This window comes from Trachemys scripta, chromosome 1, assembly GCF_013100865.1.
Source record: "Trachemys scripta elegans isolate TJP31775 chromosome 1, CAS_Tse_1.0, whole genome shotgun sequence".
Lineage (NCBI taxonomy): Eukaryota > Metazoa > Chordata > Testudines > Emydidae > Trachemys > Trachemys scripta.
The window spans coordinates 191451785-191473147 of NC_048298.1; the positions used below are offsets into that span (position 1 = coordinate 191451785).

At 43.2% G+C, this 21363-nt stretch overlaps 1 protein-coding gene across 1 annotated transcript; it reads right to left on the reverse strand.

Moving 5' to 3' along the window:
- Positions 1 to 491: 491 nt before the first annotated feature.
- Positions 492 to 19075, reverse strand: LOC117877403 (histone H4 transcription factor-like). The gene is made up of 10 exons (XM_034770548.1): positions 18745 to 19075; positions 17295 to 17456; positions 15037 to 15260; positions 8888 to 9002; positions 7634 to 7786; positions 6585 to 6662; positions 5409 to 5529; positions 2734 to 2872; positions 701 to 816; positions 492 to 522 (listed from the first exon to the last, which is right to left on the reverse strand). Exons 2-10 carry the CDS (start codon positions 17443 to 17445, stop codon positions 492 to 494), a joined length of 1128 nt encoding a protein of 375 aa, XP_034626439.1. The 5' UTR covers positions 17446 to 17456; positions 18745 to 19075.
- Positions 19076 to 21363: the final 2288 nt, after the last annotated feature.

Consider the following 21363-nt stretch of genomic DNA (forward strand, 5'->3'; position numbering starts at 1 on the left):
TGCTGACGCGGCAGGTTCGGCCGATCGCGGCCCGCACTGGCCGCGGTTTGCTGTCCTGGGCAAATGGGGGCGGCGGGAAGCGGTGCGGGCCAGGGATGTGCTGGCCGCGGCTTCCCGCGCCCCCCCCATTGGCCTGGGACGGCGAACCGCAGCCAGTGGGGGCCGCGATCGGCCGAACCTGCCGCGTCAGCAGGTAAATAAACTGGCCCGGCCTGCCAGGGTGCTTACCCTGGCAAGCCGCGTGCCAAACGTTGCCGACTCCTGGTCTAGACAGTATTTGGTCCTGCCATGAGGGCAGGGGCCTGGACTCGATGACCTCCCAAGGTCCCTTCCAGTCTTAGAATCTATGAGTACATGCATACAAATATAAAATTACAAAAATGCATACTAAATCCAAACGGCTAGCATTTAAAACCCAAATCATAAATTGCAATGTATGAAATGGTAGTTAAAGGAAACGAAATTTATGCAAAGAAACAAACATAATGGCACTAACTGCTTTGTGCAACTCGAAACATGAACCTGCATAGAAGAGATCTATTCATAACATATTTATTAGAAGAGCTCCTCATTCTCTAAATTGAGCACTAGATGGTAATCAACCAAATATCTGTAACCCTTATACGAGACTGCCCCACCCCACCCCCCAGGAAAAAAAGAAGATTTCATTTTTTGCTTTGGGTAAGAATTGATAACATACCTGAAGCGAGAATGACAGCTGAGTTTGTGCGCCTTGCGAAGATGCAGAGTCAATGTGTAACACCAGGAATAACATTTCTGACAGATGTGACATTTATATTTTAGATTGCCATTATTCTGAGGAAAAGATGGTGTGGAAATCAGTAATTGAGGTTGATGATAAATACAGAGTAAAATTAAAGTAAGAAAAAATTAATATTAACTATATGTTACATTATTTTCTAAGTATTACAGGAGCGTAAGTACACATTTTTAATAGATAACCTCCACTGAATATTGCAATTTTCTGATCTAAAATTATACTGCAGATACCTCAGTCTTATTGATAGCAGGGTCTATGGCTTCCCCTCAAGCAACTGCAGCTTAAACAAACATCAGCTGGATAGTACTGGATTGCAATACATCAGCCATTATAACCAGGGCCAGCTTTAGTGAAAGTGGTGCCCTGGGCGAACTTGTATTTTGGCGCCCCCTTCCCTCTCCCCTCATCACCCCTGGCTCCTACAGGCTCCCTGGGCTCCCCCCAACCTCTGGGCCATTGCCTATACTTCATGTCCACAGGAAAGTCCATTCAATGTGAACCATGGGCGACGCCCATCTATTGCGAGTTAAGTGTCCCTTGATGAGCCACTTACTTTGACTAGTCCCTTCAAGATGTGCTGGCTAACTATCTTGTGGGCGTTACCCCAGGAGCAAACATTTGAAATACAGGTATAGAGTCAATACTTATAACTTCAAGTACAAAAATGATACATGCATACAGATAGCATAAACATATTCAGCAAATCATAACCTTTTCGTAGACATCTTACATGCCACATTTTGTAAAAGATTTGTTGCAAATATATAACAGTGGTTGCAACAGTGATCTGCATGGTCATGTTTTAATCAGATAACGTCACAATGAGTAACTGCTACAACTAGCAAATTCCTAGGCCACTGTCAGCAGAAGCGCAGGTGGCATGGTATATGGTGTATTGCCACACTTACTTCTGTGCTGCTGCAGTGGCTTGTGGTGCCTGGCACTTGGCCTGCAGCTCAAGGCAGGCTTCGCGCTGTCACATGGGGACTGCAACTTGCCAGAGCCCACAGCCCTCCTGCAGCCCCTAGCCACTCTTGGCTCCACAAGCATTTTGACAGGATGGACCAAGCAGTAATAATAACAATACGTGTGTGTGTGTGTGTGTGTGTGACAGAGAGAGAGAGAAAGCCAGTGTGTGCGTGAGAGAGAGAGCGCGACTGTGTGTGTGAGAGACAATCTGTGTTGGGGGACTGTGAGAGGCAGAGTGTATGTGGGTATGAGAGCCTGTGTGTGTTAGGGAGTTTGAGAGACAGTGAGCGCACTATCACTTTAAGTCCCTCCTCCCCCCAGCTCCCCCCAAGGGGGTTTCGCTTCTCCTGGCCCTGGCCTGGCCGGCCCTGTCAGAGACTGAACGGTGCAGGGCCACAGGCAGGGAGGGACTTGGCTCCACTCTGGGCAGCAAGTGGTGGGCCGGTGCAGAGCCGGGGCCCTCAGCCACGGGGCGGAGGAGAGGGGGGGGGGGGGGGGCAGGGAGAAGCCCAGCATGGGGGAGGGAGTGGAGAAGAGAGGAGTCCAGCCACAGCCAGCCAGGGGAAGCCCAATCCCCTTATGGCAACCCCCTGGCTGCAGCACCCCAGGCTTGGGCCCCGTTTGCCTGGCCCTGATTAGAACTCAGACAAGTTCAAAAACCACATAATAAATATGTACCAGTTCTAGTTCTGTTATTGTGTGCTGTACTAGTTCTAGGGACAGAGTGCAGTAAATTGACACAAATATATTCCTTCAAATATTTTGCTTCTCAGGATAGGAATGGCTTGTTGATTTACAGGAAAGAAAACATGATACTGGCCCAGTTTTCAAGATTGGGAACATGCAACTGTGTACAGTTAATTTATGCACCCAAATAGCCTAGATGCAAGCACAAGGCAGGTATTTTGACATACACATGCATTTTGAAAATCAGCCCCTATTGTCTATTAAAAGATACTTCCGTCTACTCTTTTAATACCCACCATATGTGCTCTCTTGTAATGCTGTCTCAAGATCTGTAAAGTCCGTGAAGTAAAAACACATCCTTCTACATCACAGCTGTAGGCATTTGAATCATTGTGTGTTTCAACATGTTTATGAAGATCATAAGCATTCTTAAAACTGAGGAGCATATAGGTGAAACAAATTACTTTTACTTTTCAAATAACAGCAATAATAGCAGAGAGTGTGGTCTAGTACAGTGGCTCTCAACTTTTTGGGGCTCAGGACCCCTTTTTAAATGTTTATGGCCTGCAGGGCCGGTGCAAGGATATTTTGAGCCCTAGGCGAAACTTCCACCTTGCACCCCCGCTCCCCGTGCCCGCCCCCCAGAGCATCTATTATTATAAACTTTCAAAAATGAATACAGTGGAGTCACATCTTACACGGGGGTTAGGTTCTAAAGTCAGCGCATAAGAGGAAAATTGCGTATAGTGAAAATTACCATAAAGTACAGTACACTCAGTATACACAGGATACACTGTATACACTAGAACAGGAGTCCTCAACCTACGGCACTCGAGCCAATTTTTTTTTAAATGGCAGGCTGCGGGTCCTGGCCGCCGTTGAGCCCGCGGCTGGCCTGGGGTTCCGTTCACTCAGCCAGCAAAAGGCTGAGCGGGGCCGGCAGTGGGCTGGCGGCCAGGACCCCGGCTGGCAGGAGCCGGCAGACGGAACCTCAGACCGGCAGCGGGTTCAGCGGCGGCTGGGACCCGTAGCCTGCCATTTAAAAAAAAAAAAAAAAAAAAAAAAATCCGCTTGCGTGCCACCTTTGGCACGCGAGCCGTAGGTTGAAGACCCCTGTTCTAGTGTATACAGTGTATCCTGTAAAAAGAACAGGAGTACTTGTGGCACCTTAGAGACTAACGTGTGGTGTGCTTTATGGTAATTTTCACTATACGCGATTTTCCTCTTATGCGCTGACCTTAGAACGTAACCCCCGTGTAAGATGTCACTCCACGGTAATGAAAAAATAAATTTTTGGGCACTGCTTTTTGGCGCCCCCAAATATTGGCACCCTAGGCGGCCGCCTAGTTCACCTAGTGGCTACACCGGCTCTGATGGCCTGTTGCAACCCAGTAAATACTCTGAGTGTGGAGGCCCTGGGATGGTTTTGGTTGGATCCTGCCCCCCCACCTGGGGGAGGGGAAGGTTGGGTCCTGCCCGGCACTCACCTCACAGTGGCAGCACCTGTGCTGTGGGGCTTGCTGGGCTTGGCTCTCAGCTCCAGGCTTTGCAACCTCAGGGATTGCAGCGTTACTCAAGTTTGGCCCTGCCCCCCTGATTGGACCAAATTTGTCTGAGTGGAATTGTGATCTGGCTCATGGGGGGTTGCAGTGCCACTCAAATTTGGTCCACCCAGACTCCTGTCATGATAGCTGGGCCAAACCTGAGTGGTGCTGGGACCCCAAAGGTTGCAGTGCCTTCAGCAGGGAGGTGAGCCCAGCCAGCCTCACGGGACAGGAGCTGCCATGTGACCCTTGGAAACATTCTAGGTACCCAGTGTTGGGTTCCAACCCACAAGTTGAGAAACCCTGATCTAGTGGTTGAAGCACAGGAGTGGGAGTCACAGATTCTTGGGTTCTATTCATGGTTCTGACAATGATGAGCAATGGGGACCTTGTACAAATCACTTATCCTTTCTACGTCCATTTCACAATCTGTGAAAGGGGAATATACTTCCACATTCTCATTATTATGGTTTGGGGGTAATCTCGAATTCTACTTTCTTCCTAGGCATCCAGGCTATGTCCAAATCTTGCCACTTTTTCCACAATAACTTTTTAGGCATCCAGGCTATGTCCAAATCTTGCCACTTTTTCCACAATAACTTTTCAATGATCCATCCACGCCTCTCTGTCCTCAAACTCTTGTCCATGCACTGATCAAATGTCATAATAAGAGCAACTTCTTCCGCTCTAGTCCCTCAAATATTCATATTACTCCCTCCAGTCTACCTAAAACATGCACATGAAAGTGTTATCCATTTATCTGACCTCTCCTGGAATCCATCCCTGCATCAGGTTTAAACTTCTTATCCTCCCTTTCAAGGCCCTATTTAATTTGGCCCCTGCCTACGTATGTAAGTGTTCTAAATCATTAAGTCTCCCTCCCTTTGCTCCATCAGTGATGCCACCGTCAGTGTTCCCTTTGATTGAACTGGAAAAAGTAAAGAAGGTTGTGAGAGCCACCAGGAAGTTAGAGAATCAAGTGGGGAGTGGAAAAATAGAGGTAGCTGAGAGGAAATGGGTAAAATGATCCAGCAGCAAGAGGACAATTCAGAAGAGGAGCATCTGACTCTCACAGAAATATCCAGTAACCCTTGCAGCTGATCAATTGAGGGGGGAAATAGTTGCTAAATATGGTCTAAATTGATCATTGATGACCTTTTCTTACAGTATGCATAGTCTTACCTGGAAGACATCTTTTGGCACTAGAAACAAAGTATCGTTCCTACTTCCACCATAAGTTCAAGAAGTGCCTTTATGTGTTCCAGCAGACTAATGCATCAGTCTACCTACTTATTTATTTTTTTGAGCTAAGGGTTGCTATTTTAAGGGCTGAATGTTTTTCTTACCTTTGTTACCTCTTACATTCATTGAACACTGACTTATTTCCACACTTCTGTTGATTAGCTAAGAGTTCCAAATCTTCTTACCTACTCTCACAGAGATCACAGTGGAAAGGGCGTTCATCACAGTGTCGGAATCTGATGTGCGCTTTCAGAGAGGAGACACTTGTACATACCATATCACAAAATGGACATGTAACATGGGTAACTGGAGAAATAATAATACTTTTATTTCTATGTCACTCCTTTGCCAAGACACTCAGTCTGTGGTGCAATATGATAAAAACATTTAGAAAAACCCATTCACACTAAAATTAACAACTAACTCTAATTTGGGTATACAATGCATAAGAAAAAAAAGAGGGGAAAAGAAAGAGAACAGAGGGGTAATAAATATGGGCCAAATAGTGGGCATTCCAATAAACATGCACGTGAAAAAGCATTTTGAGGTATTTTCAAAACGTAGATGGAGAGACAAATTTCAGAGGGGAAGGGGGAGTCTGTTTCATTCTCTAGGGCCTAGTAAAACAAAGGCCTAATTACCTACTTGCTTATGGCACAATGGTGGGAATTCGTAAAAGGTGGATGTTGTGAGAGTGCATGCAACAGGAAATTCTGAATGTAGGCAGGATCTACATTTTGGTGGGGAGTTTAAAGAAGTGTGTCATTTTATAATCTGATGCTTTATGGGCAGCCAATATAAAATATGTATGGTTGGCATAATGTGCTCATGCTAACCGCTTGTCTGGATGGGGAAATAGACCAGAATAGCAACTGAAGAATAAGCTATTCCTCCTTAGCTATTGCTAGGTAGCTCCACATATGGACACACTTATCCCGGAGCAAGAGTGCCCTTTTCTTATTGAGCTTAATCCACTTGGAAAGTTAATTAAACTAAATTACAGATAGTCACTCTTATTCCAGAATAGCTTTAGCACTTTAAATGTATACTCTATCTTACTCCAGAATAACCTCCCCATGAAGACAAACCCTAAGAGGGAATTGTAATATTCAAACTTTGTAGTCAAGTGAGGACACGAAGAGGAGAAAGTCCTAAACAACTGGGCATGCGAAGAGGAGAAAACCATCTCATATGGACTATCTGATAGTAAGACTTCTGTTTCCCCACAATTGTATCAATTTCCTTGAGTCTGTATACTGCTTCTCTCAGCTGACATATGAAAAAATATCTTAATAATATTATCATCTATCTATGGTTGTGCTAGTTTAGTAGCACATTTATTTTAAAAAGCTCTGACTCACCATGGCCTCTCATATGGTCTCGTAGTAACCTCTCATTGGCAAAGTGTTTGTCACAATTCTGACAAACAAATACCTGTTCTGAAATTTAATGGGAACTGATCAGTGATGCAATTGATATTTATTGATCTATTTTTAAAACACATAGATTAGGGTTGTCAATTTGATCACTAAACTGTCACAGAAGTGGGATAATTTCGGTATTATTTTGTATTCCAGATGTTTTCCAGAAAAAAATCTGGTTTAGGGTAATTGCAGAATTTTAATTAGCAATATATTAATTTTACTCCTAACAAGACAACAATCTGTTAAAAAATATTAACAGTTTTAACCTGCCAAGTTTTTGAGCTTTATGGTTTGAGTACTTATATAGACCCCATTACCATAGCATCCATAGTACCTGAGCACTTTCCAAGTATTTAAAAAAAAAAAAAATCTCTCTTCCTTCCTGGCCTGTAGAAAAAATATCCTGATTAGTTTATAGTTTGTTGAAGGGGTGGGAGGAGAATGTGCTGCAGTGAAGAACATATTGAGTAAAATCTAAGCTCAAGAGAGTGTTGCATTTAGTTCTGAAAGTGGTTAGTTCCATGATCATTCAGATCACTTTCAGAAGTGAATTCCATAATTTAAGTCCAGCTCCTGTAAGAGTTCTGTCTCTGGCATTCAACAGCTTCTCCTATTGGTCATCGGTTTCACTGTTCCAATGGAATGCAGTTGCCCTCAGAAGCCATGGGCATGGAGTCAGAGGCAATCTTTATTTTTACAATGAAATGCCACAACTGTCAGGCGGATAGCCACTATGTTTAAATATGCATCTGAGTGCTCTCTCTCTCTTTCTCCCATTACCCCAATTCATCATGTATATCAAGCAATCCTTGCAAAACCAAAAGTACTTCCATGCTTCAGGAAGATAATTTCCTTCCTAAAGTCAATTTTGCATTTAATTGACACTTCTGAAAAATAATAATAGGTGTTATATATGTACTATTATAAACCAGCTCAAAAGTAAATCCCTAAATAAATGTAAATAGAAATAGAGCAAATCCACTTACGATCCTCTGAAACCTGTCGCTTGGCATGATCAAAAAACTTGGTATTATTGGAGAACATCGCTCCACAAGAGGGACAGGCCACCACTCTTTCTTGAGTGTGGGTTCTTAAGTGATCCCATAGCTTGTGCTTTCCTTTAAATGTTCCTGAACAATCTAAACACACATACTATATAAGATTACAGAACAGCTGCACATGAGCACTTTCCTGTTTGTACTCAAGAGAAAATAAAGATTGTATTATATATAGTCCATCAATACATTTTTAGAAGAGCACAACTAAAATGTTTTTAGGAAAAGTCAGAACATTACTACTGCAAACACTACAGAGTTCAGTTGTGCAAATGCTACACAGCGCCTGTTGAAAAGCCTGCTAAAAATCAATGGAACGATTCCCAGTGACTTCAGTGGGCTTTGGCTTAGGCCAGTGTTGCTCAAACTTTTCCTGTCTGCGTCCCCCGCTCCATTACTCCTCAGCCAAGGTTTCCTCAGCAGAGGAGCTTGAGCTGATGGCAGAGCTGAGGTTGGGGGCAGAACTAGAGCTAGATGCAGAGCTGGCCTGGAGGCGGGGCAGAGGGAGAACGAGGGCAGAGCTGGGCTGGGGGCAGAGTGGAGCTGTGGCTGGAGCTGGAGTGGGGGCAGAACGGAGCTGGGGCTGGAGCTAGGCTGGGGGCAGAGCGGGGCTGGATGGTGCTCCCTCCACACCCCGTGGGGGCTGGCCTGGGCCCCACCAAGCGTCCCTTTAATCATTCCTCCATGTCCCCCCAGTGGGGCGTGCCCCACAGTTTGGGGATTACTGGCTTAGGCAAAATTCCCATTGAAGTTATGTGCAGAACGCCCATTAAATTACTGTTTTTGCATTGGTGTGAAAAAGTTTTAGGGCAGCAACATTGTTACTCTAAGCTCAAAAACATTCCTTCCAGTGTAGGACCCCAAGCCTGTGGGTGCTGAAAGTTTTCAACTACCACTGAGGTCAAATGGGAATTGAGGGTGCTCAGAACCTTGAAGGATTGGAGTCTGGCATACTAGGCTTTTAATTAAGTGATTTGGCATTGCTAGTGCAATCCATTTAAACTAATCAGGAGCATACAATGTAGGTAAAGGACTTTAATTATTTAAGATGGCTGGAAAAAGGCTGTATGAAGATATCTAACGTATTCCTGTGCTTCATGAAACACTCAGTAAATTTTATAGTAGCAGTGAAATTACTAGGGCAATATTCCATATTTTGTAAATTAAATTTAGAATGTGAGCTACCTTTCCAGAGACAACAACAAATAGCTTTCTTGTTACTTGAGATGTTTTCTTTCTCAGTAGAGTATGCATGCATGGCAACATGCCGATAAAACCATTCTGGGTTGTTGTAGGTAACCTGAGGACAAAATGAAACCATGAAGATGATGGATAGTGTTGGCAAGAAATCAAATGACAAAAACAAAAACACATTGTGTAAATTCTCTAGAAATCACTTCTATCAGAGTAAATGGTGCCTCATCTATTGAAGAAATTTTGAATAGGGCAGTCGATTAATCGCAGTTAACTCACGCAATTAACTCGAAAAATTAATCGCAATTAAAAAAATCATGATTAATCGCACATTTAAACAATAGAATACCAACTGAAATTTAATAAATATTTTGGACGTTTTCCTACATTTTCAAATATATCGATTTCAGTTACAACACACAATACAAAGTGTACAGTGCTCACTTTATATTATTTTTATTACAGATATTTGCACTGGGAAAAATGATAAACAAAAATAGTATTTTTCAATTCACCTCATACAAGTACAGAAGTACAATCTCTTTATCGTGAAAGTGCAACTTAAAAAATTAGATTTTTTGTTACATAACTGCACTCAAAAAATAAAATAATGTAAAACTTTTAGAGCCTACAAGTCTACTCAGTCCTACTTCTTGTTCAGCCAATCGCTCAGAAAAACAAGTTTGTTTACATTTGCAGGAGATAATGCTGCCCGCTTCTTGTTTACAATGTCACCTGAATGTGACAACAGGCATTTGCATAGCACTTTTGTAGCTGGAATTGCTAGGTATTTACACGCTAGATATGCTTTGTTTTTTGAGTGTAGTTATTTTTTGTACATAATTCTACATTTGTAAGTTCAACTTTCATGATAAAGAGATTGCACTACATTATTTATACTAGGTGAATTGAAAAATACTATTTCTTTTGTTTTTTACTGTGCAAATATTTGTAATTAAAAATAATACTATAAAGTGAGCACTGTGGGAAATGAAATCAAAATATTTGAACATGTAGAAAACATCCACAAATATTTAAATAAATGGTATTCTATTACTCTTTAACAGTGCGATTAATCGCAATTAATTTTTTTAATTGCTTTACAGCCCTAATTTTGAACATACTTCCATATATACCAGATCCTGAATTTGGCCTTAACTGTAGTACAGCGATTGGCAACCTTTGGCATGCGGCCCGTCAGGGAAATCCGCTGGCAGGCTGGGACTGTTTGTTTACCTGCAGCGTCCACAGGTTCGGCCAATCGCAGCTCCCACTGGTCGCAGTTCGCTGTTCCAAGCCAATGGGGGCTGCGGAAAGCAGTAGCCAGCACATCCCTCGGCCCACGCTGCTTCCCACAGCCCCCATTGGCCTGGAACAGCGAACCACGACCAGTGGGTGCTGCGATCGGCTGAACATGCGGACGCTGCAGGTAAACAAACTGTCCTGACCTGCCAGCGGATTTCCCTGACAGGCCGTGTACCAAAGGTTGCTGATCTCTGCTGTAGTAGCTTAAAGATAGTCAGTCTATTTTAGTCCAGTGGCTCCCGACTTTTCTATTGTTGGAAGCCCCCCTCTTCTGATGGGTTAGCAAATAGGAGCCCTCACCATCCCATCGTACCATGCCCTGGTATAGTTGTCACTGACTCTCCATATTTCTTTACCTATTCTCATTTTTTAAAATTGTTTTTCCTATTCTCTCTTTTTCCTTGTCTTTTTACTTCTCCCATACATTCTCCCGCTCACCAGAAACCTACTAGTGCAGGCAGGGCCGGCTCCAGGGTTTTGGCCGCCCCAAGCAGCCAAAAACCAAAAAAAAACAAAACAAAAAACCCGCAATCACGATCTGCAGCGGCAATTCAGCGGAAGGTCCTTCGCTCCGAGCAGGAGTGAGGGACCGTCCGCCGAATAGCTGGACCTGCCGCCCCTCTCCGGAGTGGCCGCCCCAAGCACCTGCTTGCCAAGCTGGTGCCTGGAGCCGACCCTGAGTGCAGGTTGCTCAGAGTGGACATAGGTGGCACATCATCTCAGTAACTTTAGATTTAAGTGTTGCTGCAGTGGAGGAGAGCGAGAGAAACTTAAGGGCTGCTGCCTGAGCCAGATGGCTTGTACCATTGAGTCGATCTGCAGTTTGAGACATTAGGAGCCACCACAGAAGCTGGGAAGCAAAATGGGTGATTTTCAAGGAAGACTTTATCCGTTGCTATGGGAGTGGAAATGGTTAGCAGCTTTCCCTGCCCCCTCTCTCTCTCCTCTTTTGTTTTGCATCTTACCCCACCTTTCTGGACTAGTCTAGCCTGCCTACCAGGTTGGGAAACACTATTTTAATTAATACAATTCATAACAGCAGTTTAAGCTTGAAGGAACATGTATAGAAATATTTAGCAAAGTGCTACATATAGAAAAAAATAAAATTAAAGGGCATATTTCATCTTAAGTGAAGAAAACCATACAAAAAACCCCAATTACCATAAAAACTGATTATATGCTAACTGAAAATGAAGTTACTACCCCATCAGAACAACTCCCATAAATGTTAGAGGTTTTTTTAAATACATGTTCCACAAATGAGAACAGGTTTCCAGACATGCACAACCAGGGCGGCTCTTGATTCCTGGCCTGAAAAAATGTGAGATCTCTGAGTTTTATTGGTATTTCTTAAAATTAAAGGCCTAGCAACATGCAAGATCACTTCTAGTAAGTACATATACAAGGACTTTTTTTTTTTTTAAACCTTTATATTTTAAAAACAACAATCACTGTGGGAAAAGCGTTATGGGGCTCAATGGAAATGGAACCTGCAGGTCAAGCTATACAACCAATTATCTTATGATACAGTTAATTAATATCTGTTTTGATTTTTAATTTTAAAGAGAAATGAATGTTTGTGAAAGGTTCTATATTTCATACACTGAGCCCAGATCCACAAAGGGACTTAGGTGCCTAGAAAACCACAAGAACAACACTGTGATCCACGAACCCTGAGTTAAGCACCTAAGGCTTCCTATACAATGAATGGGGAGAGAGAGGTGCCTAAGGCCACCCACAAAACTCAGCACACTAGGCGCAGAACTGCTTAACTAGTCAAGGGGAGATGCCAATGAAAGGGGATCCAAGCCTCACCCTTGTCATGAAGATAAGCGTCTAATTCCGTGCTGCAGGGAGGTGTCTATTTCTGCTTGTGATCCACAACTGCGAGAAGATAGGCATTCCTCTGCCTAAGTCACACGTGGGGCCTGATCTGGCAGACATGCTCTGAGGCCACCAACTCTGCACAGAAACACTGTGGGTGGAAGGGAGCGAACCCCAGTTCAAGTCTTGCCTCTGCCCAGTGAAAAGGTATTTGAACAAGGGATCTACCTCCTCTCAGGTGCATGTTCTAATCACTAGACTATTCTCATGTGGATCTCCCTCATTCTTTCCTTTTGAAACTATTCCATTTTAAATAACTGAATATTAATTTGGCCAGCGAAAGTGTGACAATCATTAGAGTTTAGTGGGGACTTAAACTGCTGGCCTCCAGTATTCTGGGTGAGTGCCCTAACCACTGGGATAAAGATAAAAGGTTCTTTCATTACCTGCCAACCCCCCATTATTGGTGTGGCGTTAGGTGGCCTATGAACACACTTACTGGATTGAGCAACACATGCAATTTAGTCAGAGGGATGCCTATCTTCCTGAGTCATGACTCACGTGGAGGCTTAGATGGCAGATAGGCATCCATACCATAATGGTCCTCTAGCACATGGATAAGAGCACTGGCCTTATAAACCAGGGTTTGTGATTTCAATTGTCATTAAGGACTTGTACCAATAATTTTCAGACTAGATGGTCACAATGATCCCTTGTGGCCTTGGAATACATGAACACCTACAATGAGGAAGCAATGTCCTTGCCCAGAGGCAAAAACATAGGTGCCTACGTAACTTTTACTGCAAAAATTTAGATGCTGAGTGACTTTAGGTACCTACAGGGTTAGGCAGCAGCCAAGCAGGGGTTTTGTGAATCACAGTGGCGCCTAAAAATGCTATACAGGCACCTAAATCTGGGGGTTAGGCACCTAAGTACCTTTGTAGATCCAGGCCCTGGTGACTAAAATCCTCTATTTATACAGGTAGAGGTGGTTGTGACAGATTAAAACTAATCTGTCAATAATTCTTATTTGATGTAGAAATGCATTGACATGAAGAGAGAAATCGAAGAATTATATGAGCACTGTCTCTTTAAATTCATAGCCAAAGGAACAAATGAGCTTTCTTCTAGGTTAACATCTCAGAGGAGACAAAGAGCAGGATCCAGTCACCCTTTAGGCAGACTAAGATCAAAGGGCTTGTGAAATACTACATCTTGAGAGAAGAAATTGGGAAATACCTCTAGTGCTAGATAAGGGGAATGTTAATAGAAACATGGGACAATAACCATTATACAGAGAATGGAAACTATTCCACTCCCTCAAGACAGTACATTTTTTCAAACATTACACTGACTTAAAATCAGCAATGAGCTCCATGTAGGCAGACCTTCGTGCCTCTGCAGAGCACCAGTGAGGTCCATGGGGGGGTACATCTCATGGACTTCACTGAAGAATCAGGATCATTGTTTGTACCCGCAACCAGAATTGGCACACCTTTAAAATGAAAAATGGTCACAAATGAGAAACAACTGAAAGCTGAGGGGGGGCGGGGGACACATACTTGAGACTCTTGAAACCATGTGACTTTGAATGGCCAAAGGAGTGGGGGGCGGGAAGGGGAGAGAGAGCTCTTCTTGAAATGTAAGCATCTACTTGTTTTTAATTCTGTAGAATTAAACTTGAAGTGAACCTATCTAGATGAGATTTGCAGAGTGAGTATCATAGCGTTTCTGTGTTCTGCATGCCATGTCTTTTGTTTTAATCTGATTCTCTCTCTATTCTTAATTTACTTATTTGTTATTAAGCTATTTGAGTCAAAGACTGATGTTTGTAAATTTCATGAAAACCAACCCGGGGGAGGGAGGGGGGGCAACAACCTTTAAAAAGAGGTAGTAGTGAAGGAAGGTTGTCTGAAGCCTACCTTGCTCAGTGTTCTCAATCTAAAGGGCATGCCTAAGGAGTCTCTTCCAGATGGAGCACCAGTTGCAGGGCTTCAACCCAATGGATGCAAAGAGAATGCCCACTGACAAGAACTGAGTTTAGGGGGCCAAAGATGACAGACACAATGCTTCCACACGCTGCCCTACCAATATGGTCCCACTCTGCTAGGATGAATACTTCTAAGGGGCAAAAGGTAGTTTAGTTTCAGAGCCCATTCAGTCATTACCAACTATGCGAACACTGGCAAGGAGGATATTAATTGGTGTAAAATGTAATCGTTCTCTTGATACAAAAAGACAAAGTGACAAGGTGATATCTTTTATTGGACTAACTTCTGCTGGTGAAAGAGACAAGCTTTCAAGCTTACAGAGAGCTCTTCAACAGTCAACATGGGTACAACAACACTGCAAACAACTCTTGATACAGACATTGTCCACTAGGAATTGGATGGAGACCACTAATTAATTTTACATATTCCACTAAAGAGCTGTCAGAAGCTGACATTTTTCAGTTGCTCCCAGGCTATGTCAGAATTGAATTAGTGACCTAAAGATGAAAGGCTCATTAACAAATCCTCTGAGCAATCCAATTTCAGAATCATTAAAAGGCTGCAAATATCTGAGAGAAAATATCAGATATTCTTGTCTAATTTTTGTTCCAGAAAATGGTCAAAGTAAATACAGTGGGTTTCTTAATCAGGTTGATGGCATATTCATTAGCTTAGAATATTTCTGGTTACTTTACAATTTTGTAAGATATATTTCTAAAACACAGAAAAAGCAGTGCAGTGGGAAAAAAGTCATTTTAGTTCCAACAAAAGGAAGAATACTTGGATTTAAAGTAAACTGGTAGCAGATGCTAAAATAAATGGTGTTTATATATAGTATATACTTTGGCAAACACTATCACAATAATTACCATTTCTACTTATGAAGACAGAATGGAACAACACTCAATAATAAATAATAAAAAAAATTCAGTAGTGAAACCTCTTTTCCAGGTGCTGGAACTGGGGAAGGTTAAGGTAGAGTTAGGAGACAAGAAAGGAAACAACATTCATTTCACTTACATCACAATTCTCCCATTGGCAAACATACATCTCTGAAATCCTTGGTATCTGATTCTGGTTATAGCTGTTCTGGGAACATGCTGGCCAATCTTGGTGTGATGCCCTTAACTGAGAGCCTAAGAATTTCAACTTGGTGTGGTAACTATGAAAATTTACATGGGTTACCAGCTCCCTGGGACCTGTAGCCAAAAATTCACAATTTCTCCACCAACAATGGTACTGCTCTAAACACACAAAAAAAAAAAAAAAAAAAAAAGAAATAATGTTTCATGGAATGTTGTATTAAGTTAGGAACTGTGTGAGAATCTTCAAGAAGGTACCAGAAGATAACTATTACTTACATTTTAGGGGAGGATCTACTGAAGCATTGGTAAAACTAGTAGAGTGACGGATAACAGCTATGTTCAGATAATTAAGTATCTAAAGATTTTAAGCCTCAGCAATGAACAAGATTTTTCACTTTCTCAAAACTCATAATTCTAGTGGAATTTTCCCCAGAAAGAGAGCACTGGACTTAGAATGTCTGAGTAAGGTCTATTGAATGGTTGTACGGTGTTACTGTTTACTATTAGAAAGACAAGTTGGGCGAAGTAATATCCTTGTCTGTGTAATATCCTGGGACCAACATGGCTACAAGAACACTGCATATAACTGATCACACATTACCACAATATAAATGATAATAGTAAAGACTTGAGGCCTGATTCTTAAGCACTGGACTTTTAGCAAATGACAGTCCTTGCTCCAAAAATCTTGGTTGTGTTTTCAAATTTTACAATCAATCTGCACTCCAGCCTGTATAACAGCCAACCAAACTTTTAATTATTCAATAATATTTCCTGAACCCACTTGAGTAGTTAGTTATATAGTACAAACTGGATTATCCAAATGTAATGGGAACAATGAATAAATATGGAAACACAAAGGAAATTCCAAGGCACAGAAAGAAGAGGATATCTCTATTTCAGATAAAAGAGTTTCTGATAATTTTGGTTTGGATATTTGAGTGTTGCACAATATTTGATTTTTGACAGTGCAAATCTTGAATTCAAAGGACATTGTTAAGAATACCTGATACGGAAACTGGCTGTTTGGCATTTTTAGTTTGCAGGCTTTCACACGGCCATCACTCTGTTCTGCCTACTTGTTTCAATCCAGTGAGTTGGCAGAGGTTCTAAATTTGAAAGACTCCATGTGGGTGCAAGGATCTGCCCACATCTATTCAATTGCAGGATAGAGCCCACGTAATAAGGCAACAAAACAAAAAGTAACACAGGAATTACTTGAGTCTCTCATGCCCAGTACTCCAGTAGGTTATACGCAGTTGTAACATCATAGAATTATTCATTCTGGAGCACCAAAGCAACCCAGGACAAGCCCAGTGGTTTTGGAGGACCAATACAGAATGTTGTAAAAATTAGTTTTACTTAGTATGAGCTAAAATACTGTCAGTCTGGACAGAGGAGGCATTGAGTGCATATTGTTGTTGGTTCAATTTTACTTTCCATTTACTGTACCTTTAATTAAACTCGGTCTAGTATTTACACCAGCAATGAAATATGTGAAAATAGTGTTAAGAATAAAGGTCAGAATTCATAACAGCTACAATATTAAAAATATTTACTACACTATTGCTATTACAGTCTACATAGACTGCTTACAATTTTCTGTGGGATACAACTTCTGAGGTTTTCTTGTAAGTAACTGTAATACCATTAGAAGAAAGATGCAAGATATAGAACAGAAGCAAGTAAATACTGTTTATTTATTCACAGAAAACAGTTATAACAAAAGGGCAAGTTTCCTCTAAGTTGATTTCTCCAACCTCCACCTTAAAGTTAGAAATCTTAAGTAACACACAAGTTCCAGAGATCCAAAAATCCTTTTGAGACTACCAATTTAAAACAAAAAACAAACAAATGAACAAACAAACAAAAAACCACATACCACACTTTAGCCCTCATTCAAGAAGAAATTGAGTTTAAACTTCTGATTCATGACTTCAGCTCCATTAGCATTATTTCTATTTTAGTACTGTATCTTTAGAAAAAGAGAAAACCAGCAAAATCAGATGCAAATAAAAAAACAAAAATAGGCCCCAGTCCTGCAAGTGTCTCTGGTGTGTAGTCACCAGCACACACAGAGTCCTATTGACTTCATTTTACTAGCAAAGTGCCAGTGCAAGATCAGGGCCACAAACTACAAAAATCTTCAAAACTGCAATATTATCTGTATGGTGAATGAGACAGATCTATTACCTGTTCTTTCCAGAGGATGTTGTTGATACTCTTTCAAGTGTTCTGCAATGTGGTCACAAAATTCCTCCATACATTTTCCTACAAAAAGGCATTCTTCCCATTCACACAGTAATATCAGTTCAGAGCTCTTGAATTTGTTTCCAGGGGCCATTACTTAAAATCCTTTAAAAGTACAGAGTAGTTTTCTGTGTTATTAGATTTATTGAAATTTCTCTTATGAAAACAACCATCATATAATTTACCCCCCAAATTATGATATGTACCTTTTTATAACTGGGTGGATAATATCTTCCAGACTCTATGGCCTAATCTCGCACACACACAAGCCTTATCTACACACAAAAGTTGTACCTCTTTAACAATCCTGATATAGTTCAAGCAGTACACACACAGTGCGGGCACCGTACTGATATAAATCTGTTTATACTAGTATAGCTTATTCCCATATAGGAAGGGAACTAAGCTATACTGATATAAGCACCTGTATACCAGCATAAACATACTAGGGATTTGTACTGGTATAACTATATATTGGTAAAAAAAACCTCATCCCTAATCAACAGAATACCAATACAAAACCTGTGTGAAGACTAGGCCTTAGGCAGACGAGTGAGGAAATGGGCCCTAAATCAGTTTCTCTATTTCAACATCATGAAATTATATAGGTACTCAGTGCACCTGCTGACAGGATTTCTGTACTTTGACTAGAGAAAGTGCTAGCAAAAGGAACTGAAGTTAACTAACCACCGTCTTCCAAAATCGCTGACACACCTGAAAACGTTATACAGGGCTGGGAAGGCGCCTCTGACCAATTGTAACGGTGCCATCTCGGCGGGTACACCGGATTGCACTGGGCACTGAGTGTCACTGAGTGTCACTGACCTGTGGCGCACAACGCACTGATGGTCCTACCCAGCTCCTGAATCCCCCCGCCCATGTAATCTTCCATTTTCAAATGAATTAATACGTTACCCAAATTTGGAATAATTAACAAAAAAACAAATGATCGTTATTCTTTGTTTGAATTGCGCCCTATCTGCGCCCCAAAGGTGCCAGCGCGCTGCCAAGGGGGCGGGGCAGAAGGTCCCCTGGGAACCGGGCTGGGCAGAGCAAGACCGACTCTCTGGGAAGGGGGCCGGGACCGGGGCCGGTAGCTCCGGAGGGCTGCGTCCGAGCTCCTGCGGTGCCGGCTGCGGGAACGGCTCACTGCATTTGAATTACAACGGTGCAAAGATGCCCCTTTGCCCGTCACTGCTCCCAACCCCCCGCTCTAGGGCCTCACGGACGGAGGCAGGCGGAGCGCTGACATGAAGAGGCGCCTCCCCCATCATTAGCCCCACGGACACGGGGGTGGGGCGCTCAGAGCCGGGGGACAAGGGGGAGGGGCGGACACAGACACGCGCTGGCCGAGCCGCGCGCGCGGACGCACACGTCAGGGGCGGGAAAGCACCTTAGAGCAGCCGGAGCCCGCGCGCCTCAGCCGCCCTGGCAGCGGGATCGAGGCTCCCGCCTTGCCCGGATAACTCACGTGCCTAGTCAGGCGGGGAGGGGCTACTGCAGCCAATCAGGGCGGAGGTGGCTCCTCCTTATAGCAGCCCGGGGGCGGAGCCGAGACTCCGAGTGACCGAGTCCCCTCCGGTGCCGCCTCTTCGCCTCAGCGGGTGGGGGGAGGAGTACGCGCAACCGCCGCCAACGGATGAACTCGGTGCTCCTCGCGCCATCTCCCCCCCCCCGCCTTGACTGAGCGCCGCCTCCTCGATCAACCACCCCAGGCCCTCTGGGATCGGCCCCGCCCCCTTCCACGCACCAGAGGGAGGCGGGGACATGGAGGAGTCCAGCCCCGCCCCCTCATGAAATGAGCAAGTGAGCTGCCCCTCGACCCCCCCGCCCCCCCGCCATGACCCAGTCCCCAAGCCCCTCTTCTTCTGCTGTGCTATGTGTGATACAAACCAGTCACCCACAGGCAGGGTGGTGGCCTTTCCTGGCTCATTGCCACCTTCCACCCCGCACACACACATGGCCCAGATTTCCCTAGTGTAGACAGGGCCACGGATGCCACCTACGTGGCCTTCATAGACTGCTTGGATTTGCATGGGGTAAAATTTTAAATTGTATGTGGGATTTGTAAGTTATCAGCTGTGACATTGTATGTGACACAAAAAAGGCGGCGTGCAACTTGCGTTACATGTAATCACTCCGCTTTGATCCTGCAAGTGATGGCCGCTCTCATCTAGAAAGGGTGGACACAGTGTTCCTATGGTGACTGAGTGATTGTAAGAATCAGGTTTTCCAAAAGGAACAGCAGTGTCCTGGGCTGCTAGGTTTAGGCCTAGGTCAGCTGTGTTGCCCAGTGTAGAAAGCCATGGCTGTGCTAAGTAACATTAATGTGCCACAAGTACTCCTGTTCTTATTAATGTTTAATTTTACTTATGTGTAGACTTGTTGAAGTCAGTGTAGGACTACTCAAGATCTTAAAAGTTATTCATGTGGTTAAGCATATATAGGATTGGGGCTTTATAGGCTGACTCATGCTTAGTTAAACAGGTAAATCTTTGTGCGATTGGGGCTTTAGATTATAAATACTTTGGGGCAGGCACTATCTCTTACCATGTGACTGTATAATTCCATTACAATAAGGCCCTTGTCCTGACTGGGATCTGTAGCTGGTGCTATCACAATACATACACATAATAAATGTGATACGTTGTTGATGTCATTCCATTTTCATGGTAGCCTACTGAGCAATTGCTGTTTGTGACTTTTATTTTTCCATTACATATCTTTGTTTTGCCTGTTTTCAATAGAATTTTTTTCTAGGCCAAATAGAGTATTGCATGGAACAAAAGAAAAAAAGAGATCAGGTAGGTGAGGTAATATGCAGATGGATGCCCTGTTCGTCGGAGCCCTGGGTGCCTGGGACCCCTGCAATGAGCGTGTGCTGTGGACCTGCGGGATCGGTCGACGCTACACACGGCTCATGTGGTGCCTCATGGTCTCGACACCATCCGGTAGTCCAGGGACATCTACACTGGCCACCGACAGTACCAGGAGGCGTGATCCAGAGCGACATCATGCATCGACTACGAGAAAGGGACTGAGAGACTTTTTCCATTGGACCATATGAACTGGAACCATAAACTCACTGAACATTAAATCTCACCAAATGAGGGTCAATGCATCCTCATCATCGTACCCACTCATTATATTCCACACCTGAACATAGCCATTATTTGAACAACATACCCTCACATCTCAATGTCTGTACTTTGACCCGTTAACCTTTTACCCCCCAATAGGGGATATTGCTGATTATGTATTCCTTATATCACCCAATCTTAAATCGAACTTCGCAGCCATTGATAATCCGTACGTTATTCCCTGATAACCAGAAATTTCTATGCTTAAACTCTGTACCATTTGCTTTTTTAAAAATATCATATTAATACATTTTTTAAATCTTTTATTGGACCAACTTCTGTTGTTAGAAGGTACAAGCTTTCAAGCTACACAGAGCTCTTCTTCAGATCTGGGGAAGGAAATCACAGTGTCTGAGCTAAATACAGTTTGGGATCGATTGTTAAGTATAAGGGGTAATGCATGTTGTAGGCCATTACTAGAAATGGGCAATTGAGGGTTAGATTGTTACGCATACTGGGTTTGAAGTGGGCAATTAAGGGTAGCAGGCAGGGTAGTGTGTTAAAGATTGTTGTAATGAGCCATAAAACCAATGTCCCTGTCCCTGTTAGGTTTTTGTTATCTAGCAGCGTTTTGAATTTAAATTCCCAGGCTCGCCTTTTGAAGGTGTTGTGGAGTTTTCCTTTGAGGGTGTGATTACATGCCTTACTTCACACCTAGTCTCACTAAGGCCTTGGCTACACTTGCGAAGGTATAGCGCTGTGAGTTAAACCTGACTTCGCACATCTGAGTAGGGAAAGTGCTGCAGTCTGTCCACACTGACAGCTGCCCAGCGCACTGTTGTGGCCACATTTGCAGCATTTGCTGCGCCATTGGGAGCGGTGCACCCACAAAGCACCTCTTTCCATTCTGGCGCCGTGGGTTGTGGGAAGGG

What these genes read in the sequence shown, in the direction of transcription:
- LOC117877403 (XM_034770548.1), bottom strand. Translation starts at nt 17,445, where the DNA reads ATGGCCCCTGGAAACAAATTCAAGAGCTCTGAACTGATATTACTGTGT. An exon ending in GCCAATGGGAGAATTGTGAT is followed by an intron (nt 9,003 to 15,036) that starts GTAAGTGAAATG and finishes TTTTGTCCTCAG; the next exon opens with GTTACCTACAACAACCCAGA. An exon ending in AGACCATATGAGAGGCCATG is followed by an intron (nt 5,530 to 6,584) that starts GTGAGTCAGAGC and finishes TTATTTCTCCAG; the next exon opens with TTACCCATGTTACATGTCCA.